This window comes from Rutilus rutilus, assembly GCF_951802725.1.
Source record: "Rutilus rutilus genome assembly, chromosome: 18".
Taxonomy (NCBI): domain Eukaryota; kingdom Metazoa; phylum Chordata; class Actinopteri; order Cypriniformes; family Leuciscidae; genus Rutilus; species Rutilus rutilus.
This window is the reverse complement of record NC_140231.1, coordinates 17,754,454-17,772,073: the sequence shown is the minus strand read 5'-3', so window position 1 is coordinate 17,772,073 and position 17,620 is coordinate 17,754,454. Positions and strand designations below refer to the sequence as shown.

The 17,620-nt window shown below is 36.8% G+C and overlaps 1 protein-coding gene across 6 annotated transcripts in view; it reads right to left on the bottom strand.

Moving 5' to 3' along the window:
- Window positions 1-17,620, bottom strand: part of gria1b (glutamate receptor, ionotropic, AMPA 1b) — a 50,307-nt gene that overhangs the window by 21,236 nt on the left and 11,451 nt on the right. For all 6 annotated transcript variants that reach the window (XR_014625146.1, XR_014625147.1, XM_084386991.1 and 3 more), the window contains exons 4-11: window positions 12,210-12,394; window positions 9,987-10,040; window positions 8,329-8,487; window positions 7,852-8,019; window positions 6,223-6,327; window positions 5,756-5,866; window positions 2,394-2,600; window positions 921-1,387 (exon numbers count right to left, since the gene is read on the bottom strand). Coding sequence is in view for 4 of the 6 variants with exons in the window: in XM_084386991.1 (XP_084243117.1) it covers window positions 921-1,387; window positions 2,394-2,600; window positions 5,756-5,866; window positions 6,223-6,327; window positions 7,852-8,019; window positions 8,329-8,487; window positions 9,987-10,040; window positions 12,210-12,394 (1,456 nt within the window). In the remaining 2 variants the exon portion in view is untranslated. The remainder of the gene's footprint in view (window positions 1-920; window positions 1,388-2,393; window positions 2,601-5,755; window positions 5,867-6,222; window positions 6,328-7,851; window positions 8,020-8,328; window positions 8,488-9,986; window positions 10,041-12,209; window positions 12,395-17,620) is intronic.

The following is a 17,620-nucleotide window of genomic DNA, read 5'->3' as shown; positions in this document are numbered from 1 at the left end:
AATAAGGTGCCAGGAGTAGAAAGGTCAGGGAATTTTGAGCCTCAGGATGATTCCTACATCGGATGATTCCACAGAAACATGTGACATAAACAGAGAAAGGTTTACTACTACTTCAAAACAAGGTCATTGAGCGAAATTTGAGAGGTAGAGACATAAATACACTATTATTTGTTTCATCTTTTTAGATGCATGAGCTATATGTTTTCAAGGCCTTAATTAATCAGGCTTTGGTTCTTTAATATTGAGTGGACCAATTAATGCCACCATTTAGTGGCTCTGTATTGTTCGGATAATTACTAACAACTTTTAAAATAATGTTTTAAATGTGTAAATTAACAATTAGACAGCCAAAAATATTTAAAAATATATTTGCAAATATTTAAATCACAAAACAATATTGGATAAATATAATGGCATATATAACCAACATAGTTATATAGTAATATTATATTATAAAATACATATTTATATTATAAACAAATGACCATTAGTAGTAAATGTTATTGTTGTAGTACATTGATCATGTAGTTAGTATATGTCATAATAATAGTTATGTGTCAAAAAGCTGAAATAAAAAAAAAATAGTTCTGCATATATGTTATCAGACAACATAAAATCTGTATCTGTATTGGTCATAAAAATCAGTCAATATCTAATCTTTACCTTTAAAATCTTTAAAATGATAAAATCTTCTATCTGAAAATAACCTGAGAATCTTTTCATCATGATGTGCATTTCAGATGTAGTTCAGGGACGGTGTAATGCAGCAGGCGATTAAAGAGATCATCTTTATTTTACAACCCATTTTCTCTCACACAGATGTTGTTTGTGGAGTATGAGCCAAATGAAAAAGTAGCAGTGGAAGATGAAAAAATTATGACAATGCTGATCAAAATGGCTCTTTTTTCATCTCCACCTACCTTGGAGAGATATCACATCCTTGCTGCATAAAGGCTCCAAGGGAAAACCACAGGCTGTTGAAGATCCCAAACTCATTGTTGTGTTCAGGTTGCTTCTCCTGCTTCTCCTCTCGCTGATTCTGATTTTGACCGTGCTGATTTGGTGACTGGTTGGCCTCTGGTGACGGTGCTTGGTTCTGGTTCTGGTTTTGCTGCTCCATTCCATCCTCTTCGTCATCTGCGTGCCACTCATACGGACTGAAGCGACTCACCAAGAATAGCACCACACTCACGCCAATGTAGGCAAACACAATACACATCCAGATCTCGTACGCTAGTGGGTCCAGGAAGGAGAAGACACCTGGCTTGGACTTGGTGGGCTTCTTGATCATGATGGATATACCTAAGCTCATGAAGGGCTTGGAGAAATCGATGACCTCCTCTCTGACCAAAGTGATGGTAAGGGGGGCGACAGCTACGTCTGCTTTCTACAAGACAATATGATTACATCTTTAAGCATGGATAGAGTTCCTATTGACATTCAAGCATAACATTCATGTTTTCAACAGCTTCTCAGAAAGTGATGAAATCAAACATTCAGAATGTGTTTCACGAAGCTTTGTGATCCAGTTTACATACAACAAGGCTATTCCTCTGTAGGTTTTCAGAAAACACTAGAATTACAAATCAAGCGCAAACCAACAAAAAGATTTTCTACCATTTTAGAAGCAGCTGAACATATAAATAACTTCAAGTGTTATGAATCACCACAGAGTCAGTTCTACTCAATGCTGCATCCTCAAGAGAATCCCTCATACATTACGCTTCATAATAATGCCATATTTTCTTCAAGCAGAAGAGAAATCTAACGAACACCGCTTGACAACACTGAGCTGGAGTGTTCGCATTTAGCCCAATAAAGACAGACTACATCTGACACTGCTTAGCATTCCAAAGCCAATAATGCTGCAGCCTTAGGGTAAAAATCCACTGAATAAGAAACGGAGTGCCTACAAAAGCGAACCTCACATGCTTCTAAGTTTTGCTATTATAAATTATATCTATTTGCCTTCGTTAGCAGTTATAAGACTCTTTGTTATGTTGCAAAATTGCCAGAAAGTCAGACATTGCACTAACATGCTCTGACAGTAGAGAAAAACTACTTCATAAATGATGAGACAAAAAACTTTTGTTCAACCTGAGGCATTGAGGTTCGGACACACCGTGTGCTGTTCTCTTTTCTGCGGCACTCTTTGCCAGCTTTGCTACTTATTTCGGAAAAGATTCCTGTCACTGTAACAAATCTTACCTCCAAGGAATGGATAAAAATGCAGCTTTAAGCCAAAGTGACTCTTAATGTATGCTAGAGACACTAATTTAATATGTCATGTCTGTAAAATAAAATAAAATAAAATAAAATACAGACAAATAATTAAATAAATAAAAATCCTTACAACACAGAAATGACAACAATCAGAGATAATAGCTACTTACGCCATACACTAATTCTCCAACCATCCCATTCCACATCAATGTCTCTGCGTCTCTGGCTCCATACTTTCCGTCTCCCACGAGTTCTAGCCTGTAGGAATAGCCAACGTGCTTGGCGATCTCTGCAGCCAGCTCCACGCAATATCCCTCATATCTGTCATTCCCCACCAGCTGTTCATGATTCTTCTTCAGCATCACATATGGAGATTCCTAAGGACGAAGAACATGTTTCAGGTGCAGGTTATTTCCCTTTTCGTGAGGTAGCATGGGCCAGATCAGTCTAGTTGTTTGGTTACTCCATGATTCAGAGTAGTATGAAGAGGCTTGAAAGGAAATCTTGCATCATCAAATGTTTTCTGCATTTTTCTGCATATTTCTTGGCTTATAAATTATTGAAGAGCTGCATTTCAGCTCAATCATATAGAATGCACAGAACAACATCAGCTGAAAAAACATCCAAAAACAGTTTAGGTTCATGTACAGTACAGTATATATACTAGGGGTGTGACGAGACACTCAGCTCATGATTGGACACGAGAACACGAGATTGGGTTCACAAGAACAAGACGAGACGAGATTTGTACACAGAATTTTTAAGAAATCCTCAATGACAAAACTCACGACTGGAAAAATAGTCTGCAGGTGCTATTTTAAATGTTTTAATTAATCATCTTGTAATGAATGTCATTTCAGTTCTACATTCTGAGTATGAATTATCATATGCATTGAAAGACAACCGTATCCAAGCACTGTAAAAGGTTTTGCCACAAACTCAACTGACTGGCTTCTCTCCTGTATGATTTCACAGGAGCCTTATGAGCTTCCAGAATTTCTGATTGAGGCTGTGTGTGACCTCCTTTCCACAAATTGAACAAAGAAATAAAAACAGTATAAATAAATGTAAAAAATAAAAAAAAGTGCAAACAATAAGTGCAACCATAATAAAAGCACTCTCTCAATATTCAAAGTGCTAAGAGCTAAGAGCACAACTACAACTACACAGCCCAGCCTAAGATAGGTCTGATATTGGAAGACAGGCTATTGTATGTAGCCTAATTTGCGTGCATCAGGGAGCTTGCATTTTACTTTTGCTTTCAAATTTGCAGTCAGTCATCTTGCCTTGCTCTCGTCACGTGATTAGTGAACTGTGATTCCCGCTGAACTGTGTGCGACTCTGCAGCTTGTACTGGATGAGCAAAGGAGAAGTTTACAATAGATTACAATTAAAGGAGAACTCCGGTCAATTTTAACATTTTTTTGTACATTTGGAGTGCTGTCAATACAGAGAACAACGACAAAAATCGGTGTTGCCTACACCGTGTTATCCTCTTTTTAAAATTTGCACCCTGTTGACTTCAATGGGGCAATGTTTAAACCTGCTTTTAGCCTCTTAATATCCTTGATGTGTCATTACAAGTGCACAGCCAATGTGAGTGATTCCTTCAGAGTGAACACGAGTGAATCTGACTGCAGTAGATGTGAAAGATAAGAATAAAAATGATGTTATTTAAGCCAGCGCAAATACCTGTATTTACATCCTGTTTTCGGTCGAAGTCCAAAGTAGTCGATTGCCGAGGCCCATAGGTTTAGTTACCTATGATCACGCGCGTGAACTCGACAATCGACTACTTTGGACTTCGACCGAAAACAGGATGTAAATACAGGTATTTGCGCTGCACTCCAAATGTACAAAAAAATGAGCTCAATGTTAAAATTGACCGGAGTTCTCCTTTAAGGCGACTGTTATCCAACTGAAATTAAATGGTTTTTACTTCTATTAAAAAAAAGCAAAACGACAGCGGAGGCAAAACTTTGCAGTGTCATATACTATGCTAATTTCAACCTCATGATCCGTCATGCCGATATCGCGAGACAGCTTTTCACCTCGACAAGAAATCTTGTCACATTTTAATATCGTGAGATCTTGTGGCATGAGATCTCGTCACACCCCTAATATATACATACAAGTACATATATGAAATGTGTGTATGAGGAAACACAGCTGTACATGCATGTGTTGACATGATTGTAAACTATGAACAACATAGGTATTTACAGTCTTGTAGGCTACTATAAAAAACAATACAAATCAATACTCCAGCTGCCTAACCACAGTCAAAGAAGACTCCTTAAGGGAAGAGGGTATTTCATTTTGGAGTTCCAATGAAATAAGATCAATAGCCACTCAAAACTCTCGAGTCAAACCTCAAACTGTGCCCGTAATGAGCAGAACAGTAAACCCAGCATGGTTCAAAAGATTCACACTACCTCTCACCTTCCTGAGAGGATGGTGATTCACCCCAGAGGCAAAGAACAAACTCTTCTGAGAGAGGGATCATGTGGTGACAATTTTTGTAGAATTTGCATCATAGTATGAAACAAATAATAACCTACTAGGAGCACAAAAATATCACAATGTACACTGACAGTAGTGTTGTTAAGGCTTTTTATGTCTTTGTAGTATGCTCTAGCAAGTTTGTGGCTACAGAGTAAAATGGGAGCGAATGGACCTGAAGGAGAGCAGCCCAGAACCTATTTTAAATACAACTGAAACCCATTTCAATCTTAGTTAAAAAAATAATAATTAATAACCATGGTCATTAGTTAACTGAAACTAAAACCATAAAATTAATTATTGTTGCTTGAAATCAAATATAAAAACTTATTTTATTACAGCTACAGATTCCAAGGCAGCATTTCTCATTTTTATTTAGTTTAACTTGATTTACTGAAATAACTAAAACTGAAATAAAAATGAATATAAACTATATACTTTAGATTAAAAAAAGAAAACAACAACACTGTAAGACTCTTTATCTCTAACTATATATTTCACAACTTTGACTTAAATATCCTTTACTTTTATTTTAAACTCACAATTACTCTTTATATTTTTACTTTGAGGAAACAAGCCATATAAAATGCACTGACAGGTATAAGCCATTTGTAGTTTAAATGAACTGGTAACAATTCATAGCCTTGCACATCCTTGCAACCAATGGAAAGAATTTGGGTTGAAACTATCCGTTTGGATAACCAAAACAATCATGTTCATAATCCTGTTTAGTGAGAACTGGTGAAAAAAAATTGCACACTTCAGCTTAATGATACTCACCTCAGGATTGTTATGTGCTTACAAACGCAAATTGAAAACATGCACACCATTTCATCTTGATGACACTGATGACTTGTAATCCACACTCATGTGACACATTTCCAGATCAGAACAGAAAAAGTAAGAAGTCTGAAGAGCCATATGGCCCTATCTTTTGAATTACGCTTTAAAAGAAAAATGGATAAAAAGCATAACTAACTGTAACTCTACTATTTTTTCATAACAATTGTAGTTGTATTGAAAAACTCACCAGGATGGTGGTGACTACGTAGGTCCGGTTTTGCAGTCCGAATGACTCATTGAGTACGTTGCTGTAAGTAGCTGTGTTCACATATTTCTCATGTTGGTTCCAGTAGCCCACCTGCAGGCAGAAGGGAGGAATATCACAGCAGTGCACAGGAATTTCAGAGACACTATTTTTAGAATGTTAAATATTCATATTGACGGCTTAAGAGGAGCTGTAATCACATGAAATGCATACACGGCTCTTTAAGCCTTCCTGTGACTAACACTTCATTCGCTTTCACCACAGTCAGTGCTAAAGTTTCAGGCACAACCTCAGGTTAATCATCACAAATCAAATTTCTGTCAGGAGAATATCAAGCACTGATGCCTTTACAAATTTTGAGTGAGATGTAAAAATGTTCGGTTATTGGGATGCATTGGTTAGTGTGAACCCCATTTGTGTGTAAGCCAAGAAAAAAAGATTTGATTTACTTTCATGGGTCCATTTGGGCCAAATTCCATCACACTGACAGTGAAATTGGTCCGATGTCCTTTGTCATTAAACTGAACATGTCCTGTAAGTCCTTCAAACTGCACCTACAGAGAGAATCACACATAATCGGTTTGTTCATAATTTCATTTTAGCACACACAGAACTTGTAGGGGATACACCGCTCTACAGTAATTTAAAAGTGATTGCAGTACCAGTTTTGGCCACAATCTTACATACGGCTCCTTTAAGAAATATATGCACTACGTGTTTCAGATTGAAGCATAGCACCATGTTCATTTATACACAGTAAATGCTGCTCCACACAAACTCATCTTTGCATGTGCTCTGAGTTTGGGATGCTTATAACATGCATTTGGGAATGCTGAATGGCCAGATCTTGGCGATCAAATAGGCTCTTCTCAAGCCCCTAAAAACTTTTGGTCTTGAACCAGAATCCCAATAAAAAAAGAAATGCAGACAAGGAGTTTGTCTAAAATGTTGGGCTGTAACTAACGATTATTTTGATAATCGATTAATCTGTCGCTTATTTTTTCAAAGAATTGATTCATCGGATGAAAAAAATATATATTATTATACATTAAAATAATTTTTTTTATTATTAAAAATTCATTTTAATCCATTATTTTTTAATTTTTTTATTCCATATCCTGCCCAATGCTGAGCTCCAAACAATGTGTAATATAAAGCCATTGAAAACAAATATAGTGAATGTCTCTATGCAGGCTATGCTGTACATTATAAGCAAGAAAAGGGTTCAAATACAAACATTACATTCTAAATCTAAATACACCATAAAAAAACTATTAAATAAATGATAATAAACAAAAAAGCACAAAATGTTAACTTGTACGAGGTATCAAGAACACACATTCACTCGTCTGAACATAGTAATTTTACTGTAATTGTAACTTTACTGTTAGTGCTCTCATAAATATGATTACTTGTGTTACATGTAGAATTTTAAAACTACACTTAATTTCTAACAAAACATATTTTAGCAAAATGTATATTTTAGTCAGATTTATTGCGCTCCTATTCTACTGCGCTCCGTCTGTTTGACGCGTATGCGCGCACCGGCGCTCGTTCATTGAAGTCTGTGAAGTTTAGCAAGACTCGCTTGTTGACAGAATATGCTAAATGGAAATACTCGTGGGACTTTCTAACATTTACAGATAAGGATATAACCATAAAATGTAAGTTATGAGCTGAGGAAAACAAGAGACTGGCTGATGTTTCCGAGCACAGCGCGCAGACGCCACTTTTCATTATCGATAATACTCAATTTTATCTATTAGCCTTACTAAAATGATTGTATTTACAAACAACATATCTTTGAATGATTGCCGAGAATTTCATCAGATAACCGATGAAACAAAAGCAGCTTGTTATTGCATAAACACGCTGAATCAAATTCATTTGGATGTTAAGATAACCCTGATGCTTTGTTTGTGGGCAGGTTATATAGAAGCGTAGTGTGTTATTTCATCATTCAGTCCTTAAGTTAGTAGAAATACAACACCAGTTCTGAGGTTTACAGGTCCCCCGAACAAGTACCAGCTCTAGCATGAGAACTAGCAATCTTTTGGTGTAAAAAAGGGGCTGGTTACCTGCTGTAAAGCTCTCTGAATGTCGATGCCCTGGCCCCAGGGTGCAGGAGGGTTAGCCAGACACTCTCCTGCATTGCCTCTGCGAGATATATCAATGCGCTGCTTTCTCAGGTTCTGGAAAGCAGTGGCCATGACAGTCACCCCATCATACGTGAGTGCTCCAGTGTACTGAGACGTTCCACAGACACGGTTTCAAATGAAAATTTAGGAAAAAAAGAAAGGAATTTATTCACAACATTTGGATTTCACAGTGAGTATCTTGCCCTGCTGAAAAGACCCGCATATGTTGGTATGTTTGTTTAGTATAAGTAGCAACATTCCCTTGATCAATCATCTTTAGCTCTAAAATGCATTACCTATGCTGGATCAAAGTGGGAAATCAAGGTCTTTTCAGCAGGATACATAGCTTTTTAAGTCCATCATGAGAACATTTACAATTATATTTTTATGACTCATATTTTTAAGACCTTGCTTTACCTTGAGCCTCCTTTTGGGACTTTTCAAGTCTTTACTGTCAAACACCAGCCAGTCCTGTATTGTCCTGCTGACAGTAGGATTTGTGTAGTTCATGAGTTGGAAGCCTGTCACATTGGCACCTCCCTTCCTGAATTCTGTGAGATTAAGATCCAGAAATCCCTGAAGACAAACACATCAAAATCTCCATTTATTCACATACCATTGTGTAACATAGAAAGTTTCAGGACTTTGTGTACTCTAATGAAAAAAGAATAAGCAAATGCAATAATTTTATTCTCAGAACTGTTAAGAAATGGTTTAAGGGTATTACGACTTTTGTAAAGTGAGTTAGAATCTATTGCAGCAATAACAGCAATTTAACAGAAAATAGTCAAATAGAGCTACAAAAAACAATATGAACCCATAATTAAAGTCAGAACACTTTTTAGACATAATTACATCCTCTTAGACTAAATCTTAGAAAAATACCCAAGGGCTGTATGGTTATCAGTATAATATGACATGGATACAAGAGAGTCAGTGTTAGAGCTAAAGCTTGGGACACACCAAACTGACGCCAAAGAACTAGTGCTGATGAAAGCCGACTGTGTTGTCGCCTCGCGTCGCCTGCGTCGGGGGGAAAAGGCGCACTTGACCACACCGAGATAACTACTGCCGACTGTCAGCTAGAATGCGCGTTCTGCGCCTGCGTGTAAATGAGACAACTGTCTATTTCTGCAGATATTCGTCTATATTCGTCATTCAAAAAGGGAAACCGACGCTGCAAGGAACCTATTTGCCAAGGAACACTCAGGTAAGATGACGTAACATTAGAACAGCCTTCTATCTGTACTGTTTTGACTTCTTTGCCCTCTGTTTTGCTATTATTCTCGTGCACTGACTCGTTCACTAAGCTGAACAGCCAATCAGAGTTCCCTCCTTCACCGATGGCTCAAAAAAAAGCAGACGAGGACCAATTTCTGCCGACGGTGCGGAACACACTGAGAAAACTTAGTCGGCCGACGCACAAAAACTGCCCGACGGCCGTCCTTCGGCTTGGTGTGTCCCGGGCTTAATGATACAGTGACTGACATGCATAGACATACATAGCATGCTGGGTAAATATCATATTATCTGTGTGATAACAGCTAATTGTATCTGTGTTTGTGTGTATCTTTGCTCATTTGGGTGTCCCATGCAGCGATGAACCCCAGGGGACTCTATCATGGAAAGTGTTGCATCCTTGCTGCTTTCATCATAATTGGTTATGGGATGATATCTATTTTTTTTTTATCATTGCTGAATTATGCACTTGGTAAAAGAGTTTTGCAGTTTGGAGTATTTTCTTTTCTTCCTCTCACAGAACCCAATTATAAATTTACAATGCTTCCTGTGAAGTCACAGTTCATGAGTGCTGTATAACAGTTTCTTCAGTCAGCCAATTAAACTATTATTTTGCTACTCCACTGAACTGCTTAATGCAGAGTATTAATTATATTAAAATAGAAACTGAAATAGAAATATAAAAACTGAAGCTAGGAATAATAAAATTAAATGAAATGTCTGAGCGTTCCCTTGCGATTCCAGTCAATGTGCAAGTGGTTAACCGACAACACATCTTAAGTAGCCTCAAGGCTCATAGTTCATTTATGCAGTAAGAGACAGGATGCTTCACTTACCAGGTTTGCTAGAATGTAGTGATAGTTCTTCATGTTCTTTTTTTGCGCTGCAATCTGAAAGACAAATGCAACATGCATGATAGCGTAAAAGAGCAACTCTCCCTCACCATCAGCTAATGGCAGGCCTCTTTCATTCAGCGCCAGTTAAAGTATCATTTTTAGCCTGGCTCTCTAAATAGAAATGAATAGGTTCGGGAATAGTCCCATCATTCGAGACTTAATTGTACACCCTCCCAAGCTCACTGAGTGTGGAATATCTGTGATCAGAAGGGGCAGTCGGAACTACACGAGAAGGAAGGGAGGAAAGAAAGATTTGGCATCTGTCACCATGGGAAGTCCAATTATAGGACTTAATGACTACATGGGCATGAAGACCACAGGAACACCTGTGAACAGCAGCGGGCCTCTGGAAGCACACCGCCAGGGTTAATTGTATCGCATACTGATTTCTGATCATTTGGTTTGGCAGTGGTTTCTTTGAGATCTTGACAGTCTGGATGGTGATTACTGCCTGAAGGAGGAATTCATTGATTCTCAAATAATTTTCTCGCCTCTCTTGGAAAGGCATGACATAACTTTAAAGTGTACAGAAATATCATCTGCTTTTTAAGACGACATGTAATGTTCTATAATTAACTCAACATACCATTTCAAACTGTCTAAAAATGAACTGAGATGTCCCCGAGTAACTTATTTAGCCAATAAAGTCCAGAGAATAAACTGCATTATGAAAGATAAAAACAGAAATGTCCTAAGAAATGAAATGGAGATAGAGCAAATAAAATAAATGCTTAACAGAGGAATAAATGTAAAGCAGTACAGTGTTGTAATAGGAAGCATCTTGATATGTGTGATAAGTCTATGTTTTTTTAATGTTAAAAAATAATTCAGTGTCCTGCTTTGCTAAGATGAAACTCCACAGAAGTTTCCACCCTTTTCGAACAATGAATTTCCATCACATTCACTTGTGACATTTGCCTGTCGATTGTGATTACTAGACAAATTTGTTTTTATTATAATTATTTTAATTAAAAAAAAATCTAATATGCTGATTTGCTGCTCAAGAAACATTTATTATTATTATTATTATTATCAATGTTGAAAACAGATGTGCTGCTTTTTTCTGAAAGATCATGTGACACTGAAGACTGTAGTAATGATGCAGAAAATGCAGCATTGCCGTCACAAGAAATAAATTACATTTAAAAAAAATAATTCAAAGCACTAGAAACTTCTTTTAAAAAAAATTGCAATGTTTCCAAACTTTTGACATGTACTGTAATTTTATAAACATATTATAATTATAATTAGATATGATTATATAAATAAATCAATAATAATATTATTTATTTAATTAAATTTATATACGTTTTTTTTTTTCAATGGGCCTCATTTACTAAGCATGTGTACGTACAAATTTGTGATTGAAATCTGTGGCCAGTTGCATAAACTGTTAAGACTAGTCTTACAAGTTAGTCATCCAATTTTATTCTTTAAGACGGTTAATAACTTTTTAAAGTCAGTAACATAAAAACGTAGATTGGTCTAATTTGACACCGAACAGTAAGACTGATTACCCCTAACTAACTTCTAGTTGATCATACTAGTTCTTAAGACACAGTCTTAACATAATGGCTATGTTTATGCAACTGGCCCCTGCATACAAACATTTTCAAAAACAATTGATTCATCAATAACTTTCGTTCTTAAATTTATTCTAAATTTACGAAAAAAATGTAAGAACAACTGAAACCACTCCTATGCAAAAATCACATACTCTTGGTGGCCTTATAAACATGTTAAGATGACATTTTAAACATAGATAAAGATTTTGAATATATTTCATCATATATATTTTATATATATATATATATATATATATATATATATAAAATATATATGATGAAATATATTCAAAATCTTTATCTATGTTTAAAATGTCATCTTAACATGTTTATAAGGCCACCAAGAGTATATATATATATATATATATATATATATATATATATATATATATATATATATATACATAGGCTATCAGTAAAAAGTAATAGCGTTATAGCTAATTGTTTTATTGAAATTATTTACCTTGTTCCCTCAATGCAGAAAATTAAAGACTGTCAGGGTCAACCACCTGGTTATTGGTTCATTGTATAATGCACTAGATACAAAAATGAAACGCTTTCCTAATCTCTGTTCAACCGCAATGTATGAAGCATTTACCAAGTTTAAAATGGAATTGAGTCTCTCCAGCTCACAGTCCAGAATGATCTTGTACTCCTTCTTATTTTCCAGATCTTGGATGGTTTTCAAGAATGCCGCCTCTGTCAGGGTGTCAAAGTTTATGGATGTCACCTGCCAGGTCTTCTCGGAAGCAGTGTCCAAAATCTTCTGCAGCACTGTCAGACCTTCAAAAACAAAAACAAAAATCCTAATAAAAAGACTCATGTCTATAATTGAATATTTCTAACAGGCATCTGCTTGCATTGATACCACATTCGCTGCAGCACAATATGTTGAAGCATCTGTACTTTTTCAAAATATCAGTATTTTAAGACAGTGATGCAGCTCTATGAATATCACTTTAGTGAGGTACCGTACTGTAACATTCTGTAACATTCAAAACCCACATGCTCCTTTGAGTCACATAATCCTGAGGAGAAGCTCTGTCTCTACATTCAGCAGGGGGTCTCCGCTGTTCTGCTCCAGCTCTGATGAACATCTGCTTTCATATAACTAAGAAACTCCTACTTAGAATTTGGACAGCTAAACACTGAACTTCAAATGTTCCTTCTTCAGCTTAGAGAAAATTCTGGGTGTTTTTGTGAGGAGGAGGACCAGTAAAGACGTGTTTGAAGTTGTTTAGTCTGGACACATTTAGAAAAACCTTGAGTGATCATAGTTAAATAAAGTATTTAGATATGCAACCTTCCTTTTTTTCACTAAACAGTGCTCTACTATTACTTCTAGCTTGCTTGCGCCTGATTCTCAGCATCACATCCTCTTATATCCTTAGATGTTTTTCCTCTGGTGCTTATCTTTTCAAGGAAAACAGAACCTCACGTTGAGGAACTGCCTTTTGTAATCCGGTAGATCAAAGCCACTACCACCAATTGTATAAATTGTATAGCTATGCTTTTCTTAGAGGAAATTAAACCATTTGATATTAATGGACATTACTCCGCTGAGAGTCAGCTTTTGGATGGCTTGCTGTGAATTTCTTTAGAACTGAACAACCAATTTTACTGTATGTCTCTCGCCATGCAGAGATGCAATGTATGAATAAACATGCACCATTTCAGATCATTTGACTTTTTCTTTCAGGCTATTTATCAAGTACCTGCTTGTCTGCATGTCACGTGATGGCATCTTGCATATTGAGAGAAACTAATAAAAGAAAATGACTGATTGCTCCTCAAAAAGGATCTTTTTTCCCTGTGTATCAGACACATTGAAAGGTAGTTTAATGAAAGATGATCGTTCCTCAGTAGCATTTGTATTCTTAAGGTGAGTGCTTTCCTAGCCTCCTCAGATCTTTTGATTTTAACAATTAATTGAACAGAATTAAGCAAATTCCTCCATTTATTAGACTGTTACCTAGGTCAATGTCATGACAAATTAATTTCTTCAGCATGAATACTTTCATATATTTTATTGACCAATGTCTTTAAATCTCCACCAATAACAACTAATAGAAAACAAAACGCTGCTAAGTGCCACTACAGTGTTAAATCGACTTTCGAGCTGCAAAAACCTAAATTGGGTCAGGCCAATCACGTCGTGTATAGAGTATGCGGGGCGGGCTTAACATATGACGACAGAGTTGCGACGGTTCCCTGGCTGCTACTTGAAAACAAATAATGACGGCTGCTCATCGGCTTTGGCCGCGACTCTGGAGGACTTGGAGTTAAGTTTTTCTTTGAGAAAAGAGCAAAGAACGGCACTTAAGTCATTCTTAAAAAAAGGAAGATGTGTTCGTAGTTTTGCCGGCCAGATATGGCAAAAGTTGAATCTATCAACTAGCTCCGCTGGTGGGAAAACGCTCTGGTTGGTTGAAGCGCTGTCCTATTGCGTTCAGAGGGAATTTGAAAGACAGCCGTTTATCCCGCCCCTCGGATTGAGCGTGTCTATGGTGAGTTGCCAGACCAAACATCTTGATGTAGGTCTGGCTTGCCAGGCTAGGGTGGTCATGCAGCACTTACCAACTTCAAAAGACAATCTCATTCAGTCATGCTGACTGAGTTAAGTAAGTTCCCTGTCCCTGTCCCTGTCCTTTACATAGAGGAACAGGATCAAAGCCTGTGCATTTAAAAAAAAAAAAAATAATAATAATTATGATCCTTTGAAACAACGATCAGCGTTATGATACGTTTACTGGTCAATATGAAGGACGAATTCTGCAGGCAGCAGAATTTCAACTTCAAAGACATCAAATCTCCAATTCAACCAAAGGCAACTGCTTTCAAAGCAAAAGCTAGATCAATGCGGACACCTATAACCACACATCAGTGTTCGAGCAGCACAAATGTAAAAAAAGAAAAACTCAAAAACAAACGACCAACCTCCTAATAAAGCCTGACTATGCATTCAGTGGAAAATTAGGCCATCTAAAAGTTCAGCAAGTGAGATGTTTTAATGCAGTCTAGCTGGCACATTTAAATGGGTCAGGAAAGCAACATAAACTCAAAGAAATTAATCCAAGACAACGTTAATAAGCCAATTTATGTATTTAAAGGAATTTGCATTTATTGTGAATGCTTGGTTGCACTTTCTGTCATGGGTTTGGCTAATAATTGGTGCTGTCATCACATTTGCTCGTACATTACGGCCCAGTCTCCAACAAGGATTCTTGGTGTTAAAAAAAAATTATGCATTTTGCTTCACTGTCAAAATATGTATCAAAATTTGTCCATTTGTGTTAACAGCATGTCTTTTGAACAGCTCTTGCATTATTTGTTTTCCCAAATGGAGCAAAAAAAAAAAAGGTTTTGGCGCAGAGTCAACAATATCTAGAGATGAGCAGATAGAAACATTATAAATATAGACACTGATCTTGGCCCACTGCATTCTATTAGCATAATATGTTAACAATGCATATCATTAACTAAAACAAGACTACAATCTGGACTGCAGCAAACGTAGAAAGATACGCTTAGGTCTCTGCATCATATTCATTGAAGCTTTTGGCATTAGGTTGAAATTTTGTATAATTTTGCATACTACCTACACTCTTCACTTCACTGCTGTCAATATTAGTCCAAAGAAATCTTTCATTCCACACCTCTCTGTAAAATAACAGATTTTCTAATTATAGAATCAGTACTTGGATTATTATGCAACAGAAGCCAGAATTAGGTTTGTCATTGAAGGAGCGGTGAGACAGCCGTTGCATTCACTGGCATTCATTAAAAGACTGTATCAGATTGCCTTTCGAAACGCCTCTACAGCCACACCAACGCTCTACCCTCTCCTGACGCCTGCATCTTGGCAGCTATGAAATTGTCTCGTGCCACAGAGCAAACCAGCTTTATCTCCCACCGAGCAGCACTAACCCCCAGATAAGAAGGAGGGAGAAACGGACAGTGCATTCTGTCCGTCTCCTGTTAGTGTCGTGTACCGCGACTGCGCCGTTGATGATAAGGCAGGAAAAGGGAAGGAGATGAGAGTATGGATTGTCTTGGAAGAGCAGAACTGGCTTGATATCACCTGTTCTCTCTGTGTTTCTTCATACCTCACGTACAGGAACAAATTGAATTTCCCTCCATGTCCTTTTGAGTCCAAAGCAATGTGTTTTCCTTGCCTTCTTCAACAAAGCCGGCTGTGTGTTTAAAGGCCCTAACTCTATTATCTGGGTCTTTGAGGAGATAGCGCACATGCGCCCGGCTCATCATGCTTCAGCTTGGTAAACATCTGTGTGAGTTGGCAAGGGCAGATTTAGGGGGTTGTGATCACTAAACTGCTGCTAGCTCCACAGATGATGCTCGTCTCATCTGCAACGGCTTTGAGATGTCATCTCTGAGCACCTTGACAAATGACGCAGTAAACATTTTAATGTGAGACCAGGTTATTGTAGCTGTGTTTACGCATGGTAATAGAGAAAACACAACACCTCACCTCATTACAGACTTGAAGCATTTCTAAAGGTTGGACTATTTTAACCATGACATGTTGCATTTATATAAAAATGCAGCATGCTAATTACAGCACTGCCATAAAAAATAAACATCTAGATGAATATGTCAACCTAAATAATCGAAAAAAGTTATGGCTGAAAACAGTGATGCACGACCATCTGGATTATGTACATTAAAAGAAATATGGCTGAATTAGGAATGTATGGTATTAAAATTCCAGCTGATTACTGATAAGGAGAGTTATTCATGTTATGGGTGATAATGGCCGATATTAAAATTCTATATTATTTTGTCTAATAGTATAGAAATAAATCACAAAAAACTAAAATCAGTCTTTTAAATAATACAAGTGAAATTACTCATCACAACATTATAAGTACACTATGAAATATGGATATTCATTTTGAGATTAAAGATTACATTTAACAGTGATTAAAATTATTAGTGTCGAGTGTTAGACGACAGTAAACATAATAAAAAACAGACTCTCTGACAGATTTTGTGTCAGCAAAGACAAAGTACAGTTGTTATTATTATATCCACCAGTTCAACATATGACATGACATAATCATTTCACACACACACACACACACACACACACACGAGTTACTTAAAAGGTTTAAAATAACCTAGAGACTGAGTACTGCTGTATCTAGGCAACAGGAGAGCAGTGGGGGCTTCTAGAGGTAGTAGTTGTATTTGTGTGTGGATAAAACACTCAATGACCTTGTGTTCCTAGTTCAGTACTGGCAAACATGTGAATGTGAATCAATAACGTGTTTCATGATTGAGATTTTAATTTCCCTCAGCTTTATATTAATCAAGAGTGGGGTGTGGGGTGTAGAAAAATGTAATATTGTGTAACATTATGGGGGGATTCATTTGCTATTTGCACATGCTCTCTGTGTTGTTTTAGTGCTGATTCACTAAAGGAATTATGCAAATCAGATTATGCACAAATGCTGCCACAAAATCTGAACATCACTGTGCAGCATCTCTCCACCACTGCAATCCAGACACCTAACTCTTTAAAATGCTCCACTACACCACGCATATAGATATATGGCCGGTTATGACGTTTTTCTCCATCCTTGGATGAGTAATTCCTGCCATAATGAATAGACAATGCACACAGATACCTGTTTTAAATGAAGTCCTGTGTACCAACTGCTTCCTGTGAATGGTAATGATGGGATGGGAAGTTAATTTCACCATGCAAACAGAGCTGTTCAGTTTGTAGTCTCAAAACTAGGAATAGAATTTGCATTTTCTAGTCATGGGATCCCATGGGAACTTCCTTTAGGTTTGTAGATTAGAATTTCACTTTAGTAAAACAAGGTCTGCACTTAAGATTATTTAACAAGTCCATTTCATCAGGCCTGATTTTTGCATGTTGATACAAGTTTATCAAAATTAATTTATAAAATGGAATTAGGGGTGTCACGATATACTGGTATTGACGATAACCGTGATATTTTGAAAAAATTTAATATTGATATG